This window comes from Staurois parvus, unplaced genomic scaffold (genome assembly GCF_062004578.1).
Source record: "Staurois parvus isolate SC_StPar_1 unplaced genomic scaffold, SC_StPar_1.0 ptg001441l, whole genome shotgun sequence".
Taxonomy (NCBI): domain Eukaryota; kingdom Metazoa; phylum Chordata; class Amphibia; order Anura; family Ranidae; genus Staurois; species Staurois parvus.
Genome location: NW_028319237.1, coordinates 385,977 through 405,494, shown reverse-complemented (window position 1 = coordinate 405,494; position 19,518 = coordinate 385,977). Strand labels below are relative to the sequence as shown.

The window sequence follows — 19,518 nt, the reverse complement described above, 5'->3', positions numbered from 1 at the left end:
AACAACAAAAGTGGCCAAATGATTAAACTCTGAACTGCTTTAAAATATATTTGTTAAGATCTCAAACAATAAGATAGCATCTGAAATTTTACAGTCTTGAAGTTCCTTAAAAGAGTAGTGCTTTTCCAATAATGACTCTTCCAATGGTGTATTTTAAAATGGTGACTCTTTCATTGGGGACTTTTCCAATGGTGACTCTTCCAATGGTGAATCTTCCAATGGTGACTCTTCCAATGGTGACTTTTCCAATGGTGACTCTTCCAATGGTGAGTCTTCCAAAGGCGACTCTTCCAATGGTGACTCTTCCAATGGTGACTCTTCCAATGGTAACTTTAAACCCTGCTGTCAGCTGAATCTGGTCACTTGAGTGCAGAACTAAGTGCGCTCCTGTGATCCATAGGAGAAATAGGACCAAAATAACTTTAGCATATGGAGAACACATACTGCCTAATTTTACAGTCTTGAAGTTCCTTAAAAGAGAAATGATTTTCCAATAATGACTCTTCCAATGGTGTATTTTCCAATGGTGACTCTTCCAATGGTGACTTTTCCAATGGTGATTCTTCCAACGGTGACTCTTCCAATGGTGACTCTTCCAATGGTAACTTTAAACCCTGCTGTCAGCTGAATCTGGTCACTTGAGTGCAGAACTTTTCCAATAATGACTCTTCCAATGGTGTATTTTAAAATGGTGACTCTTTCATTGGTGACTTTTCCAATGGTGACTCTTCCAATGGTGAATCTTCCAATGGTGAATCTTCCAATGGTGACTTTTCCAATGGTGACTCTTCCAATGGTGAGTCTTCCAAAGGCGACTCTTCCAATGATGAGTCTTCCAATGGTGACTCTTCCAATGGTGACTCTTCCAATGGTAACTTTAAACCCTGCTGTCAGCTGAATCTGGTCACCTGAGTGCAGAACTAAGTGCGCTCCTGTGATCCATAGGAGAAATAGGACCAAAAGAACTTTAGCATATGGAGAACACATACTGCCTAATTTTACAGTCTTGAAGTTCCTTAAAAGAGAAATGATTTTCCAATAATGACTCTTCCAATGGTGTATTTTCCAATGGTGACTCTTCCAATGGTGACTTTTCCAATGGTGAGTCTTCCAATGGTGAGTCTTCCAAAGGCGACTCTTCCAATGGTGAGTCTTCCAATGGTGACTCTTCCATTGGTAACTTTAAACCTTGCTGTCAGCTGAATCTGGGTTACTTGAGTGCAGAACTAAGTGCGCTCCTGTGATCCATAGGAGAAATAGGACCAAAAGAACTTTAGCATATGGAGAACACATACTGCCTTACATTTTGGGAAGCCCCTTCTTAGGTCCCAGTTGTCCAAACATCACATGCCCAGATCAAAATAGCAAGACTCCAATCACTATCCCGTTCCATTATGGTGTGCTACTGCATACATGTTAGCGTGCATTGCATTAAGACAACGACTTCATCAAGAATGGGCTGCCAATGCATGGCAGCGTAAAAATAAAAACTAGACCTGCTCCTTCAACAGGGTTGCTGAGGGAAGTTTTTGGCCCTCAAAACACATAGGCTGCCTTTTGGTTTTATATTGTAACTGGTTGAATTAATTAAAAAAAAAGTTTTGGACTTCCTAATGATCATTTGGCCCTCTTGTTGGTTCGGTTACATGCGTATGTCTCAATTTGGATGACCATAGTTTATCCAGGAGGACCTATTTTGATGGAGAGCTGCCAAATCCAAGTGATTAGTCTCAAGGACCTCACACCTCTTTCAGAACAAAAATCCAACAAGGGATCTAATTATTACCAACTCTATCCAAAACTAAAAAAAAGATTTTACTACAGACATATTTTCTGATATCCTGTGTATCATAGGGCAGCAATACACTGATAAATACATCTACTGTATGAGCATGACAAGAGGGGAGATATCTGTTTTTGCCCACTGGAGACTACACTGCTTTCCCAATGGTGACTTCAACATGGTTCTTTGATTCTTCACTATATAAAAGTGTGACGTTTGGTAGACATTCAATTTTCAGTTCATTTCGGATGCATTTATTCACTGAAGAATTCTATCATATTCGTTATGTTGAACCAATTGGTTTTCGGAAACCACCTTGTATCTTCAGCATTCGTATCATTTATCCGTTGGTCCAGGTAGATTTGAAAAATGTTGCAGTTTTTCTGGAAGATTGTTATATATTCTATAAACTATCGACAGATTTGTATCGGAAGGATTCAATATTTTTGGACTCTAGTCTAACCCACCAAGAGAAATGGCATGAGCTAATTGGACAATATTGACTGGCGTGATGTGCACCCGAATTAACGAATGCAACAAAATTACAGTTTTAATAAGTTATCTGAATAATCGAACAAATTCAAAAATTGAATTAATTTCCCTATGGGCGCGAACCACTATCACATCATGTGACGTCATCCGAATGAAACATTTGCATTTGAAATTTCCTTGTAACTTTTTTTATATTCTTAGACATTCGTTACAATGTTCATTTGGAGAATCGGATACATCCAAGTCTCCAAAAATGACATTTTCATCTGAAAAAAAAAACAAATTGTAACTTAACGAAATGCTCATGCCTAATGTTTGGATGGACTAGCAGAGGGATTTTGTAAAAAAAACTGGAAAATCTATAGGTTTGATAATGACCCCCAGTCAGGAAGAGCGCAATTATGACAAAGAATGTTCAACACTTGAACTTGCTGTTATTAGGTTGTTTAACTTTGTCAAATTAGAGGCATTTTTTGAACTCTGTCTAATCTGTGTCTAAAAAGAAGATTTTATTGTATTGCCCTGTAGCAGCCAACCTGATTTAAATTTACTCTGGAACATGACAGCTCAAGAATGCTATTTTGAGCCTAAATGGTTAACAGGCAGAATTTCAGAGAAGGTTGTGTTCTTTGGAGAAGGGCTCTCAGACAAAGCAATAAAACAGAAGCAGATCATGATTAAAAGTGCCCCACACACCTATATATTTTCCCTGTCATAAATCCTCAGTAGATGTATTTAAAATATGAGCTGCACATCTATATTTTCTGGTTAGTAAGTGATCTCCAGTGTTGCCTCCAATAATGGCTTTCCTTCCATCTAGACAACACATACAAATCAAGCAGGGCTATAATGGGCACAGAGATTTAATTTTTATCTCTGTGATGCTAATGATGTAATTAGGTTTTGATTATTATTTACTATAGAATGATGATTTTATATATATACTGTATATACAGTATGTCCTTTCTCATCTCTTGTTTTTTTTTCCCTTTCTTTTCCTCTCTTTTTCCTTTTCTTTGATTTTCTTTTAATTTCCTTTCATTTTCTCTTTTCCTTTTTGTTTTTTTTCCTTTTCTTTTCTTTTCCTTTCTTTTTTCCATTTCTTTTTAATTTTCTCTTTTCTTTTTCTTTTCTTTTCTTTTCTTTCCTTTCCTTTCCTTTTCTTTTCCTTTCCTTTCTTTTTCTCTTTTCTTTTTCTTTTCTGTTCTGTTCTTTCCTTTCCTTTCCTTTCCCTTTTCTTTTCCTTTTCTTTCTTTTTCTTTTTTCCATTTCTTTTTCATTTTCTCTTTTCCTTTTTGTTTTCTTTCCTTTTCTTTTCTTTCCTTTTCTTTTCCTTTCTTTTTTCCATTTCTTTTTCATTTTCTCTTTTCTTTTTCTTTTCTGTTCTTTTCTTTCCTTTCCTTTCCTTTCCTTTTCCTTTCTTTTTTCCATTTCTTTTTCATTTTCTCTCTTCCTTTTTATTTTTTTCCTTTTCTTTTCTTTTCTTTTCCTTTCCTTTCTTTTTCTTTTTTCCATTTCTTTTTCATTTTCTCTTTTCTTTTTCTTTTCTGTTCTTTTCTTTCCTTTCCTTTTCTTTTTTCCATTTCTTTTTCATTTTCTCTTTTCCTTTTTATTTTTTTTCTTTTCTGTTCTTTTCTTAACCTTTTCTTTTCTTTCCTTTCTTTTTTTCCATTTCTTTTTCCTTTTCTCTTTTCTTTTTCTTTTCTCTTCTTTTCTTTCCTTTCCTTTTCTTTTCCTTTTCTTTCTTTTTCTTTTTACCATTTCTTTTTCTCTTTTCTTTTTCTTTTCTTTTCTCTTTTCTGTTCCTCTCTCTCCCCCTATTTATCCATCAGGTTCCAAGCAAACAAACATTCTAAAATATAAGTAGGTTTTAAACCTAAGTTTTGTTATAAAAACCAGCACAAGGGGTGGTACTTACATTCAATGAGAAGTATCCATTGTGCTGGTGGCTGATTTTGTAATTGAATTCTTTAGTTCTCATTCCCTTCCCCATATATCTGTTATCTTCAGGTGCTATGGGGGTTAATGCAGCCACTCGACCATACCCACTGTCCCTGCCTTCCTCTTCCATAGAAGTTGTGTTATAGCTTCCATCAATTAAAAGTGCTCAATGAATGGAGGAGGTGCATCTTTCATTCATAGAGTGCTTTCCATTGAGGGAAGCTTCAATGGATGGAGGAAGAGGGCGGAAAGTACAGGCATAGTGGGCACTCTTGACACGTTCTGTTCTTATGGTAGGTCCAGCGGTTGTTTTTACACCCACAGAGGTAATTTTCTGGTTGGGGGGCATAGAATTAGGGCCTACTCACAGCAGAATGCAGTGGGGTTGATTTTTGAAAACTGAAGAGTGCAAAATCTGGTGCAGCTCTGCAAGGAATCCAATCAGCCTCCAGGATTTTCTTTTATCAAAGCTTATTTGAACAAGCTGAAGTTAGAAGCTGATTGGCCACCATGCACAGCTGTGCCAGATTTTGCACTCTCCAGTTTTAGTAATGCAACCCCAGTGTGTTTCAATGCATATATTTTCCTGCATTGACGTGTGCTGTGTTAGGCAGCCCATGCAAATTAGGTCCTGTTGAATTTTTTTCACTAATGCAGGGGTGTCAAACTGATGGCCTTCCAGCTGTTGTGAAACTACAAGTCCCATCACGCCTCTGCCTTTGGGAGTCATACTTGTAACTGTTAGTCTTGCAATGCCTTATGGGACATGTAGTTTGGCAACAGCTGGAGGGCCGCCAGTTTGCCACCTGTGCCCTATTGCTTTGTGGTGCAGTGTAATGCAGTTGTGTTTTGGAGATGCAATGGGGTGCCATTAAGAATTAATAGCAGCACAGTACAGGGTGCATGGTGTGTGGACAAGGCACGTTTTACCAGGGCTTGCCCCAAGCACTGGTGTGGACAAACCTACAGGGACATCTGCCATGTTAGTACAATCCTACAGTTGTGTGCAGGGGCGGACTGACCATTTGGAAACTCGGGCAATGCCCGAGGGCCAGGGGTCAGTAGGGGGCCCCATGAGATGCCCCTGGTACTTTTTTCATAGGCATTTTTGAGTTTGGGCAAGGACACAGGGGCCCCATTATCCCCCATGAGTTGTCAGTCCGCCCCTGGTTGTGTGCCATTTGTGAGCCCTAAATGCTCCAGGAATAGGAACAATCTGGTCATCTGCATATTCCTGTTCCCATGGATGGAGATGGGATAGAGAGGAGATGAGTGATTCTTCTAGAAGAAATAGTGGTGCCCCAGGCAACGAGATTGCAGCTCTCTTACAGATGTGACACTGTCATGTTCAGAACATGCTAGCAGTGGCCCATTTTTGGCCACTAGTAGCTAATGAGTGTTCAGACTGTCAGAGTTCTTTGCTGCCAACTGTTCTCTCTAATTGAAATGTGTCAAGCAGGGGCAGACTGACCATTTGGAAACTCCTGCACCGCCCGAGGGCCCAGGGTCAGTAAGGGGCCCCATGAGATGCCCCTTGGTACCTTTCATAGGCTTTTTTTGGGTGTGGTTTGAGTGTGGGCAAGGACACAGGGACCCCATGATCCCCTATTGCCCGGGGGCCCCATGAGTTGTCAGTCCACCCCTGGTGTCAAGCGAGCATTGAACTGTTCAGGCACCACTAGCATGATTGTGCTGTACATTGAGGAAAGTCATAACTCCTGACCCATTTGAAGACAGGTCGATGAATTCCTGCCTGTCACTCTCATGTCGCTGTAATAAACAACCAGGGGCGGACTGACCATTTGGAAACTCGGGCACTTCCCGAGGGCCCAGGGTCAGTAGGGGGCCCCATGAGATGCCCCTGGTACCTTTTTCATAGGCTTTTTTGAGTTTGGACAAGGACACAGGGGCCCCATGATCCCCTATTGCCCGGGGGGCCCCATGAGTTGTCAGTCCGCCCCTGTACACAACCATTGTGTGACACTACTAAGCAGGAAGTACTGCCTGCATATGTAATATACACAGGTGGCTGCCCTCATATACATTTACACAGTACACCCATTTAGTACACAGATACATTGAAATATTCTGCAATGTCCTTCAAAAGATGTTTTCAAAGTTATGTTTTCTCTTGTTATCCTAATCTGACAATGCAGGTATAATGAAACAGAATATATTACCTTCTTTATTCAAGTTGTCCTTGTGTGCTAAAGCCAGCTCCACACAAGCCCTATAATCAGAAACACAATGTAGCTTGCTATTTATTCATGTTTTGACTTGATTATGTCAGTTATCCAGTGCTTGAATTCAGAAGATACAATAAATTGGAATTCAGCCTTCCATTGACTTGCATTGTAGCGGTGAAAACGATGTGCACTTGAAATACTATTTTGGGTTCCAGCACTTATAATTTGATGCTATTAAACTGTCCTCTCTTTTCCTTGAAGAAGAAACGAAAATAGATGCAATCCCTAAAACACATTGTACTTGTAATGTCTAGGCCTTTAGATCCATTCATTATACAAGTGTCTCCAGTATCCTTTACAGACACATGTGGATGGCCCTTGACTGGGCGATATACATGCAACACGTGGCACTGATGCATATAGGAACATATGGCTGTTTTAAAGCCAACCTGTAGGCAAGTCATGATAGTTATTCAATCTAAAGTGATTCTAGACATTGTTTTGTTTTTTTTTTGGCCTCTCACAGCTGTTCACCCCCGATGGACCAGATCAATTTTTAAATTTCCTAAGGATCTGTTTATTCGCCGATAAATTTGTCATTACTTAAGTTACAAATATAATACATATATTGTTTTTTTTTTAAGGACAAACAAGGATTTCTTTTCATGAATATTGTCTTGCAACAATTATTTTTTTTTTCGTTAGAAATTCTTAAACGATGAAACTTAACAAAATGTAACAAAACACACTTTTTTTTGAGCAGCATTAGTTTACAAATAAATAGTGTTACTGCACATAAAAGTGCAAAATTTTATTCTGTTTTAAAATGACACTAAAATTATGATTTTGGTACAAAGCGTAGCAAAGTTATTTACAAATGAAATAGAAACTTTTTTTTTTTTTCAATTTTGCGCTTTTTTTAAATGTGAGATTTGTAAATATATGTTACAGGTGTAAAAATATTAATGAACAAAACAAACAAAAGCAAAACAAAGTTGAAATATTACTGGTTAGTAAAATGGAAACTACGGGGAAAAAAATCAGCAGTAAAATAATAATCGAATGGAGAAGGAGTTAATTTAGACTGATTAGAGTGAACTAAGGGTTAATAAGGGGTTAAGCAGAGAAACATTTACTTCTCAGGCTGCTTTAACTGACTTCATTTTAAGTTCATCCCTTTGATCTGTAGATGAATAAACAGAAAGATACAAAATGAAGCAATGTTTCATTTGAGCAATGCTGTTGATAAACATTGCCAGCCTGCTTTTCCTTGACAGCTCCAGCTGTCAAAACTTTCTCTGTGTACTGGGCAAATCCACTTTGATTAATCAGAGCTAAATTGCTGAGTACTTTGATGAGGTCCTGGAAGCTGGGCAGAAAGACCAGATGTGTTACACATGCCCTGTGTACAATGATGACATTTTTTTGGATGTGTCTAACACATGCAGAGTCTGCAACTGGTTAATAACAAACACCTGGTTTTGCACAGAGCAGCCCTGATCCTCCTCTTCCCCAACCAGTGCTCCTGGCACCGCCCCCCCCTCATCGAGTGCCCACCATAGCAAACTTCTTGCTGTGGGGGCACTTGTGTGTGCTTGCTCCCATAAGAGACGCAGAGTGTGGCTCGGCCCCACCCCCCACTCCTTCCTCACTGGCTATGATTGACAGCCAATGGCTCCTGTTCCTGTCCTTAAGCCAATGAGGAGGCAGAGAGCAAAAAGAGCCTCGGCTCTCATGCACATCGCTGGATCAAGATTGGGCTCAGGTGAGTATAATGGAGGGTTGAGGAGGAAGCTGCACTCAGGTTTTATTTACCTTCCTGTATGAAAATTATGAAGGTAAAAAACTTTCTGCCTTTTTTAAAAAACCACTACAAAAAAATAATTGAAGATATTTTTACATAGATATACATTGCCTAAACGTTAACTTGCCTAAACAATTTTTCAACTTGTGGTTGTACATGGAGCCAACAGATGTGAGAACATCATCTGATCCAGACAAACCAACCAGATTGGGCAGTTGAGATACAAAAGAAAATCTTACGAGGGCACTCTTAGCTTCACCCACGTTTCTTTTTTTAATCTTACCAAACACCAGTATATTTTAAAAACAACTAGAATCCATCCGAGCAATGACCATTTCACTTGTGATCTGCAAGCTTTCTCAAGGCATCCTATCGCCGAAAAAAACTACCATTTGATGGTGCTGGAACTATGCAGGTACCACCAAATGGGAGGTTTATCAGTCACAGCTTTAAGAAAACCTTAGCAAGCTCTGGAGGAACCCTGGTTGAAAATGGTTATATTTGGGCTTTCACACAGGTGTTGAAAATAGACAGTTGGGTCCAGGGACGGACTGACAACAATAGGGGATCATGGGGCCCCTGTGTCCTCGCCCACACTCAAACCACACCCAAAAAAGCCTATGAAAGGTACCAGGGACATCTCATGGGGCCCCCTACTTACCCCGGGCCCTCGGGCAGTGCCCAAGTTCCCCAATGGTCAGTCAGCCCCTGGTTGGGTCATATTTCTAATGCTTCCCAAATGCCAGCTAAAATGGTTAAAATAGGGAGCAAAGGGAAGTGTTCACACAGCAACACTTGTGTTGCCTCGTGTTGCAGTGAGGCACAAATAACATTACCTGCAGAGTTTGGCAGGCAATGATGCTTTTCTGTTGCCTCCATTCACTCCTATTTAAACGCACCACAAGTGGGCTGTAAACACACTCTAAATGCACTTATGGCATTTACAAAACATTTAAGGTGGGTTTGCAAAGCATCAAAAATGGTCATTTCCCTCTATAGCCTTGTAAAGAAAAAAAAAAAAGCATCTCACAGGGAGGTTGAGGACTGTTGCTTGATGCAGGTGCAACACATGTAAAACGCTCATTAACGCTATAGGTGAGTTAATACGCTTTGAAGCTGCTTTAGAATTCAATGCCTGTGTGAAAGACCCCCTAAGGGGTAAGTATACTTAAAAGAGCCCTTATACAAAACACCTGACCCTGATTAACCCATTGTTTCACATCCAAGCTGCAAACTTACTGATTTCTTGCTGGTACTGCCCTCCACAACCATATATCGGCCTGGATCTTCCTGTTGTCTGTACCTGTGCAGTAGCTCCCCATAGACTTATGTGAGATAGGTGCAGGGGGGTGCATGGCAGTAATCACACTGAGGCCCGAAGTGCAGAAAATGATGTATGGAAGGATTTTCAGAACAATACAACCGTCTGGTGGGGTGGAATGCCCATCCAGGAACTCACAGTCAATGCAGCAAAGATTCAGCAGTAGTAGGCCCGAGCTGAAGAAAGCGCTTGCCAAAGGAGGTGGAGGGCGGCGTGGCCGGTCCAACCCAAAAGGGAGCTTGAGAAGGTCTATGCATAGGCCCTACTCTTTCTCTACTCCTCTTGAATCTTTGCCTACTGCTAGTGCTGTCCCCGGCAGGCGTGTAAGCTCTCCCTATGCTAGCCACTTTGCAAATGTGTGCCATAACCTGGGAGCAGGGGCCTAAATAGACTCTGCGTGACCCATGATGGCTGCCAGGGTCACCTAAATGCAGCATAGCCAACCAGACAACTACAGTGGAGAAAGCCAATTGTATCTGCTTACACTTCTGTTGGGCTGTCTCCCAAGCCTTGGGTGTAAACTCCAAATAGAAAAGGTGGGACACCCATGAAAGGTTTAGCCTTGACCCACCAATGTCTTAAGAAAGCCCTGATACTAGTGCAGGGATTTTGGCACCAAAACACCATCACCACCGCTCTTATGAGTCCCTCTTTCTGCCAGGATCACCTAAATGCAGCATAGCCAACCAGAGTGCTGCTCCAGGAGACCAAGGGAACCATAGAGAAACCAAGTTTCTCTTGACTTTCCCTCCAGCTGCAGTTCTTCGGCCGAGCGCCACCTACAATGGAGAAAGCCAATTGTATCTGCTTACACTTCTGTAGGGCTGTCTCCCAAGCCTTGGGTGTAAACTCCAAATACAAAAGGGGGGACGCCCATGAAAAGTTTAACCTTGGCCCACCAATGTCTTAAGAAAGCCCCGATACTAGTGCAGGGTTTTCGGCACCAAAACACCATGACCACCGCTGTTATGAGTCCCTCTTTCTGCCAGGGTCACCTAAATGCAGCATAGCCAACTAGAGTGCTGCTCCAGGAGATCAAAAGAACCGTAGAGAAACCAAGTTTCTCTTGACTTTCCCTGCAGCTGCAGTTCTGCTCCGGTCGAGGGTCACTCACAGTGGAGAAAGCCAATTGTATCTGCTTACACTTCTGTTGGGCTGTCTCCCAAGCCTTGGGTGTAAACTCCAAATACAAAAGGGGGGACGCCCATGAAAGGTTTAACCTTGGCCCACCAATGTCTTAAGAAAGCCCCGATACTAGTGCAGGGTTTTCGGCACCAAAACACCATGACCACCGCTGTTATGAGTCCCTCTTTCTGCCAGGGTCACCTAAATGCAGCATTGCCAACCAGTGTGCTGCTCCAGGAGACCAAAGGAACCGTAGAGAAACCAAGTTTCTCTTGACTTTCCCTGCAGCTGCAGTTCTGCTCCGGTCGAGGGCCACCTACAGTGGAGAAAGCCAATTGTATCTGCTTACACTTCTGTTGGGCTGTCTCCCAAGCCTTGGGTGTAAACTCCAAATACAAAAGGGGGGACACCCATGAAAGGTTTAGCCTTGGCCCACCAATGTCTTAAGAAAGCCCTGATACTAGTGCAGGGTTTTCGGCACCAAAACACCATCACCACCGCTGTTATGAGTCCCTCTTTTTGACTTATACCAGGAATGGTGATGGAAAAGACAGACCATTCAACAAGTTATAGGGAGCTCAAGTAAGATTTAGCATTTACCAAAACTGAGAAAATAGTTTCAGATATTCCTTTAGAGGGGACTTAACTTTTTATTCTTATAAAACCCTATATGATATTCTTCAAATAGATCAGATAGCTTAATCCGATGCAAGACATTTTCTGATACACACTGTTAAAAATTGCAATTTATCAGCTGGCTAGAGTTCAACAGAAACAGTTGGTCTGATTTTCATCTGAGAATGTGGCGTACCATGTTCATTTTAGGATGTATTTCTTGCGTACCTCTGTTCTACATCAGTCTCCTAACATCTCTCATCCCTTCTAGTAAAGTCAACTTCTCCCTACTTTAAATACAAAGTGATAGTAAAGATTTTTTTTATTGCATTAAATAAAATAAAAATAAAGATTATGTACTTACAAGCTCTGTACAATAATAGCTAGGACAAGTAGTGGAGCATTTTTTTTTACCTAAATGCATAGAATGCATTAATGTAAAAACTTTTTTGATTTTAGAACCACTGTTTGCACTGTAGCCAAAACTTTTTTTTTTTTTTATTCAGTTATAGATAGAGTAGGGAATGGTTTAAACCTGATTTTTATTATGTTGTCTGTGTACCATTAGGAAATTTGACAATCTTTAATTTTCCTCGTGACTATTGTCACAAATGCCAAAAGTAATGGCAAACGTTGTCACTGGAATACCTACAAGTCAACAGTACAAAAAAATGGCTACTGCCCCAGTCTATAAATGGCCTTCATAGCACTCTACCTGCCTAGAGTTTGCACGTTCTCCCTGTGTCTGCGTGGGTTTCCTCTGAGGATTCCCAGATGTCCTAGGTCTCTGAAGAGCAAAATCAACCTGACATGCCAATACCTGAAGGGGCATGCTAAGTGGTACCAGTGCTTACTTGCTTTAAAGTGGCTCTGACAAGCAAGAGCTTCTTAATACATCAAGCCCCATCCCAATAATAAATTATGGTATTAAAGAAAAAAGAACCTGTAGAGCAAAAAGTAAAAATACTACTTGCCTTATCCCCAACCTTTGCACTGCAGCACTATGCAGGGGCATCTTCTTGTGAGAGGTGGGCTACTCGGCTTTCTCCAGGATGTTCTGGAAGGATTGTGACATCACCCTTGCCTAGACACCACGGTTGACAGACAGTATTAAGGTAAGTATATTTATTTACTTTTTTGCTCTTTGGTTTTATTCTTTTTTTTTTTTTTATATTTTTTTCTTTCATTTTTACATTAATGCCATAATTTTTTATGAGGAAGGAAGGAGGCCCTGATGAATTAAGTGGATCATGCTGGAAGGATTGTGACTTCACCCTTGCCTAGGCACCACGGTTGACAGACAGTAGTAAGGTAAGTATATGTATTTACCTTTTTGCTCTTTGTCTTTATTTTTTGAAGTTTTTTAATTTTGTTTTTACATAAATGCCACAATTTATTATGGAGGAAGGAGGCCCTTATAAATTTAGTAGATTATGCTTTTTAGATATCACCAAGAGGTTACATAGGGAAAGGTCCCAGATACTGCACACCTAACAAAGCCATGTGAAAGCAGCCTCAGCCAGCTTAATCCAAAGCCATGCCCTCAAAATGTTTCACCCCACCCACAGGGCTTAACCATGGAAGAGCTTCATAAATAGGCCCCATGGGTGGGGTGAAATGTGTTGGAGCCATGGCTTTGGATGAAGCTGGCTGAGGCTCCTTTCAAATGTTTACTAATGGCTTTGCAGGTGTGCAGTGTTTGGGACCTTTTTCTATGCATATCCAGAGTATGTATGGAGTTAGACGGACTCTTGCCCAGTCAGCACCCACTGCAGGAGACACCAGATGGGACTTACAGGAGCTTGAGCGAAGACCTTAAGTTTTATGAGATCACCAAGAAGTTGTCATTATAATCATTTTACCTGTCCCTAAATGAGCAATACTCTTCCCCTCAAGAGAATAAACATCCAGTCAGGACATTGTCCTCTCTAAAATGACCCAGGAACCCAAAGAGGTAGACACAATAGGCTTGCTAGTTTAATGTCCACCTTCCAGTACCCGCCAGTTAGCCGACACTAGAAGAAAAATTCAGCCACAAGACTGTCCTCTACATAAATCCTGCAGTGATTCATGTCATATATCATGTCATACTGTATATCATATCATGATGTATCATATAATGCAATACAATATACATAATATAATATTAATAATATAGTATACTAGAAATACTGGACACAGCTGTAGAGGTAATTGATTAGTTTTCGTATTTTGTACCTTTGTGTATGTTGACGTTGAGTCTGTGTCGCTTGTATAACTGTATTCTCTGTGTTTGTTTGGCAGTATATCGCCTTTGCTTCCCTGTTCTTCATTCTCATCTCCATCACAACGTTTTGCCTTGAGACCCACGAGGCATTCAATAAGATCATCAACAAGACTGAGACCACCACACAAAACAACGTCACCAAGACGGAGATTACACTAGAAGTGGAGACTGAACCTTTTCTCACATATGTAGAAGGCATGTGCGTGATATGGTTCACGTTTGAGTTTCTGATGCGTGTTTTGTTCTGCCCTGATAAAATGGAATTCATTAAGAGCAGCTTGAATATTATAGACTTTGTGGCCATCTTACCTTTCTACCTGGAGGTCGGCTTGAGTGGCCTGTCTTCCAAAGCAGCCAAGGATGTCCTCGGTTTTCTTCGAGTTGTCCGATTTGTCAGGATCCTGAGAATCTTTAAGCTCACTCGTCATTTTGTTGGGCTCCGAGTCCTTGGCCACACTCTACGAGCCAGTACAAATGAGTTTCTCCTCCTTATCATATTCTTGGCACTTGGGGTTTTAATTTTTGCCACCATGATATACTATGCGGAGAGGATCGGGGCAGAGCCAGGTGACATTACTGGCAGTGCACACACCAACTTCAAAAACATCCCCATAGGGTTTTGGTGGGCTGTGGTAACAATGACAACTTTGGGGTATGGGGACATGTATCCAGTGACCTGGTCAGGCATGTTGGTGGGTGCCCTATGTGCGTTGGCAGGTGTGCTAACAATTGCTATGCCAGTCCCCGTCATTGTCAACAATTTTGGAATGTACTACTCCCTAGCTATGGCTAAGCAGAAGCTACCAAAGAAAAAGAACAAACATATTCCGCGGGCACCTCAACCTGGATCACCTAATTACTGTAAACCAGACATGCAATCTCCCCATAGAAGTGCTCCAGGAGATTCCTGTCCCTTAGCTCAGGAGGAAATCATTGAGATCAACAGAGCAGGTAAGATTGTATGAATGAATAAATGAAGATAAGCAGTAAAAATACTACGTCTTGAATAGATGTGTAAATATTTTGTGTAAAATATCATGGCAAGTCATGATTCCAAAATATGATATTTCATATCTGGTTGGGTTGTAAAATCCGTTGGTTGTCTTTTTTTTTCTCTGAAAAATTATGATATGGCTGCAGTACAGCCACTTCCATTGTCATCATTAAGTCGGGAAAGATATTTTGGTTATTGCTTCCTTTTATGCAACATAGGATAAAAGGAAAGCCCAGTAGCGGGAAAGTTACACCATCATATTGGTAGTTCTGGAAGGGCTAGCAGAGAATTTCGAGATCTTACTGCCTGAATCATTAAGCTGAACTCCAGGCAAACTACTGAATACAATACTAAAATTGAGTTGTGGAACACCCACTGCTGCCTCTTCCACTTTACTGGATGCTTAGAATAATAGATTGATGGTGTCGGAACCTTAAGCTAATGGTTGGTAACGTTTTAGTACTGAAAAAAATTGATTTATCCAAGTTTATCTGATATCTAATCCTGACATCCACCTGGCGGCCCCATACACTAGTCCCTATGACTGCAGGAACCTTGATTTTTTAATGGCCCTAACTTCGAACCTGGAAAAAAAAATTCAGGCTGTTTTATTCCTGCTTTTAATTAGCACAATTTGCACACTGGAAGATTTCCAGCGACAACAATTTGCGGGTTCCTGCCCCTATAATGAGAAGTGTGGACACTCAGCAGATAAAATACATTGGGGTTCATTTACTAAAACTGGAGCACTCAGAATCTGGTTCAAATGTACATGGCAGCCAATCAGCTTCTAACTTCAGCTTGTTCAATTAAGCTTTGACAAAAAAACCTGGAAGCTGATTGGCTACCATGTATTGCTGCACCAGATTTTGCACTCTCCAGTTTTAGTAAATCAACCCCAAGGTCTACGTCCAGCCACAATCACCATTGGTAAATGCTGGCTATGAGAACATTCCCAATTTGTAGCCTGTCATTGCACTGTATGGCCGGAGAAGCTGCATCTATTCCTACTTCCCTGTCATTCCAGATGCTGGAATATGCAGATTCTTGCCACTGGAAATCATCAGTGGATGGAAGAATATGGCTGGCTATGTGGCAGGTTGTTTGTGTACAGATCTCCAGGTCTAAATATGATATATTCCAATAAGGGTGAACTTTGATGTTTCTTTATATCACCACTAATTTCTCAAAGATTCTACAATTACTACCGGTAGCAACCAGTTAGGCATTAATATTTATTTTGCACAATGTACCATCTAGAATTTGATTAGTTGTTCACTTTTCCTTTTCTACAGTTTTTCAAGATCTGTAAAAAAAAAAAAACATATATATCATACAGTATATGATATATTTCCAGCGACAACAATTTGCGGGTTCCTGCCCCTGGAATGAGAAGTGTGGCCGCTCAGCAGATAAAATATATTGGGGTTCATTTACTAAAACTGGAGCACTCAGAATATGGTTCAAATGTACATGGCAGCCAATCAGCTTCTAACTTCAGCTTGTTTAATTAAGCTTTGACAATAAAACCTGGAAGCTGATTGGCTACCATGTATTGCTGCAGCAGATTTTGCACTCTCCAGTTTTAGTAAATCAACCCCAAGGTCTACGTCCAGCCACAATCACCATTGGTAAATGTTGGCTATGAGAACATTCCCAATTTTCTGTCTTTAGCCTGTCATTGCACTGTATGGCCTGAGAACCTGCAGCTATTCCTACTTCCCTGTCTTTCCAGACGCTGGAATATGCAGATTCTTGCCACTGGAAATCATAGAATGTGCTAATCACCCGTGTAAATGGACCATTTTAGAAAGATCTCAGAAGCACCCCTGCAGCAAATTTGTAATGGTAGCCACATACCTCTAAATGGCTTTTCCATTGCCTATCTACAGTCTTCACTATTCCAGCTCTTCCAATGGTACTTGCAATTTTGTAGATTCTGGTTCAAGCCTACAACTGGGCATTCTTGGATCTGATTTTGGTCAAACTTTTGCTGAATGGCAGAAATTAATTCTGTGGGTGGCACCATCTTGTTTGACAAAAGTCAAATTTTCAAACAATAATTTGTCAAAGGAGCCAGGCCAAAAATTCTTAGCTGACCTTTATCAGAATACTATAGCCAGCAGTGGAGATTGGTCCATCCAGGCTGTTTAGAGCGGATGAGGGAATCAAGGGATTTATCTCGTTCAGCCCAGGAGCAGGGGCGGACTGACCATTTGTAAACTAGGGCATTGCCCGAGGACCCGGGGTCAGTAGGGGGCCACATGGATGCCCCGGGTACCTTTTTCATAGACTTTTTTGAGTTTGAGCAAGGACACAGGGGCCCCATGATCCCCTATTGCCTGGGGGCCCCATGAGTTGTCAGTCCGCCCCTGCCCAGGAGTGCTTTAAAAATAACGAATATCCCAGGTGCACATGCATGTCTAAGTATGGGTGCAACCAATATACCGACAGACCAGAAATGGTGCATACCAGACTGCAAATTTGGCACTAGGATCGCCAGTGGATGGAAGAATGTGGCTGGCTATGTGGCAGGTTGTTTGTATACAGATCTCCGGATCTAAATACGATATATTCCAATAAGGGTGAACTTTGATGTTTCTTTATATCACCACTAATTTCTCAAAGATTCTACAATTTCTACCGGTAGCAACCAGTTAGGCATCAATATTTATTTTTCACAATGTACCATCTAGAATTTGATTAGTTGTTCACTTTTCCTTTTCTACAGTTTTTCAAGATCTGTAAAAAAAAAAACCCATATATATCATACAGTATATGTGAGTATTAAATACATCAATGAAAAAAAAAACAAAAAAAAAAACTAAGGGTCAACTAAATCTAAAATTAAAAAAAAGTTTAGTTGTGACTTGTGAACAGCTAACTGAACTGGAAAGCAATGGCCCCCATCTTTGAGCTCGTGGCACTATTGTGGTCTACTGGGGGATTAGACGTTGGGTTTATGAAGAAGTTGATAATATCCTTGGAGCAGAGAATCAGGATTTGCTCATTTCTACATCCCAAAATGTCTGTTTTTTTTAAATATTGGTAAACTTGATGCTAAATGTCTTGTTTTCTAAATTATTTGTGCTGGGCACCACGTTGGACTGACTAGATCAGTCATTGGTCAATGGTGGGTGATTATGGTGGAATAGGAAGAAATCCCTTCCCGTAGGTTGTGCCCAATAGTGGAGAGTGGCAGTAACCCCCTCCCCCCTTGGGGCTAGGGCTGCTGCCTTTTTGGTACCGCCTTAGAGTCCTTTCACAAGGGCGTTTGGTTTCTTTCATCAGTTCAGTCATGTTTTTTAAAAGAAAAAATGGGTCAGTTTTTCATCAGTTTACATCAGTTTTCTACATCCACTACCAATGCCAAAAAACGGATGCAAAACTGGACCATTATTCCATTTACGTCCAATTTTTGTCTGTTCCGTTTTTTTTTTTTAATGGAACAAAAATAGGGCTTCGACCCTTTCCAAAAAACAGATGTTGACGGAGGCGGGTGGAAAAACCGATGTAAACCGAAGATCGTCCGTTTACATCTGTTTTTCCATAGGGATGCATTGATATCTGTTTTTCATCCATTAACAGATGGAAGAAAAACAGACAAACGGAACGTCTGTGTGAAAGTGGTCTTCTGGTCATTTCCACATGTAGACCTGGAAACGTAGGAAGGAAGAAGCGCCCGGTGTTCAAAGAAATGCAAGATTGAAAGTAGGTTCAAAGGTGTTAATTAAAAATAGCAACAAGTACATCAATCCAACGCGTTTCAGACGTAAGGCCTTTTAGGGCTGCTGCTGCATGCTAATAAACGGGAATGGTTCCCAAGCTGGATATATGTTTGCAAGGTTTCAGAAAGCAGGCTGACAGAGTGACCACTGTGGTTGCAGAGGTAGTAATTGTTGATTGCTGCCCCTGCAACCACTGCTGTCACTTAGTCAGCCTGAGTGACAGCTGTGCTTGGGAAACATTTCCATTTATTAGCATGCAGCCGCAGCCCTGAAGAAGGAGGAGTCCTTACACCCAAAATGCGTTGGATTGATATACTTGTTGCTACTTTTAAAAAAAGCCATTTAACCTACCTTCAAAACACGCATTTTTTTGGACAACGGGCTCCCCTTCCCTCCTACTTTTCCCTGTTTCCTAAATGTAATTTATCATTCTTAGTAGCTATCTATATTTTCTTAAAATTTGAAGCTTCACCAGCAGTGCTTCAATACTGAACACTAGGAATTGTATTCTATTCTATTCTATCCATTGGTGTTGTACACCTGAGCATAGTGTCTCTTGAAGCCTGAAACTCAAAAAAGTACAGGAGCTCCTTTTGCGACATGGGAGTCATGCGCTTTGGCTCCAATAGACTTCTAAGAGAGCACCTAAAAAAAGTGCATTTCATTGTTTAGTTACTACTAGCTTCCAAAAAAACAAAAAAGAAAATCTGAAATCTAAACTATAACTAAAGGCATTTTTTTTTCTTTTTAGTTTTGGATAGAAAGGAGAGGGATCAGAAAACACCTGTTAGTTTTCATTTCTGTCTGTGCCCCTGTAAAGGTATGAGAGGTATCTCAATCACAGCCCACCATACAGAACCATTTTTTATTATAGCAGTCTCAGCTGATGCTGTCTAAGCCACGCCCCAACGTATTTCGTCCCAGCTTGATATGGCTATGGGGCAGGGCGAAACACATTGGGGCTTGAGGCATAATTTAGATGGAGCCATCTGAGGCTTCTATCACTGCTATGACAAATGGCTCTGCATGGTGTGCTGTGATTAGGATACCTCTCAAACCAGTTTGTATCTAGTCGGGACGGGCTTTCCTTTAGCCTGCACCCACAGCAGGATTCACCAAATAGGGCTGCGGAAGAGTGGAGACCCAAAGCCTTATTAAGGTTCTGTCTGTGCTCATGTTAGGGAGACTCACCCTCTCATGTGTCCTGGTTACCATTATCATTAACAGCAAAAGTATAGGAAAATCCCAAATTGTGGATTGTCC

The 19,518-nt window shown here is 41.0% G+C and overlaps 1 protein-coding gene across 1 annotated transcript in view; it reads left to right on the top strand.

Moving 5' to 3' along the window:
- Nucleotides 1–1,041: 1,041 nt before the first annotated feature.
- The window catches only part of LOC149435961 (voltage-gated potassium channel KCNC1-like), a 122,726-nt gene continuing 104,249 nt past the window's right edge, over nucleotides 1,042–19,518 (top strand). Inside the window, exons 1-2 of the mRNA XM_089662218.1 lie at nucleotides 1,042–1,101; nucleotides 13,551–14,484. Coding sequence (XP_089518344.1) covers nucleotides 1,042–1,101; nucleotides 13,551–14,484 — 994 coding nt within the window. The remainder of the gene's footprint in view (nucleotides 1,102–13,550; nucleotides 14,485–19,518) is intronic.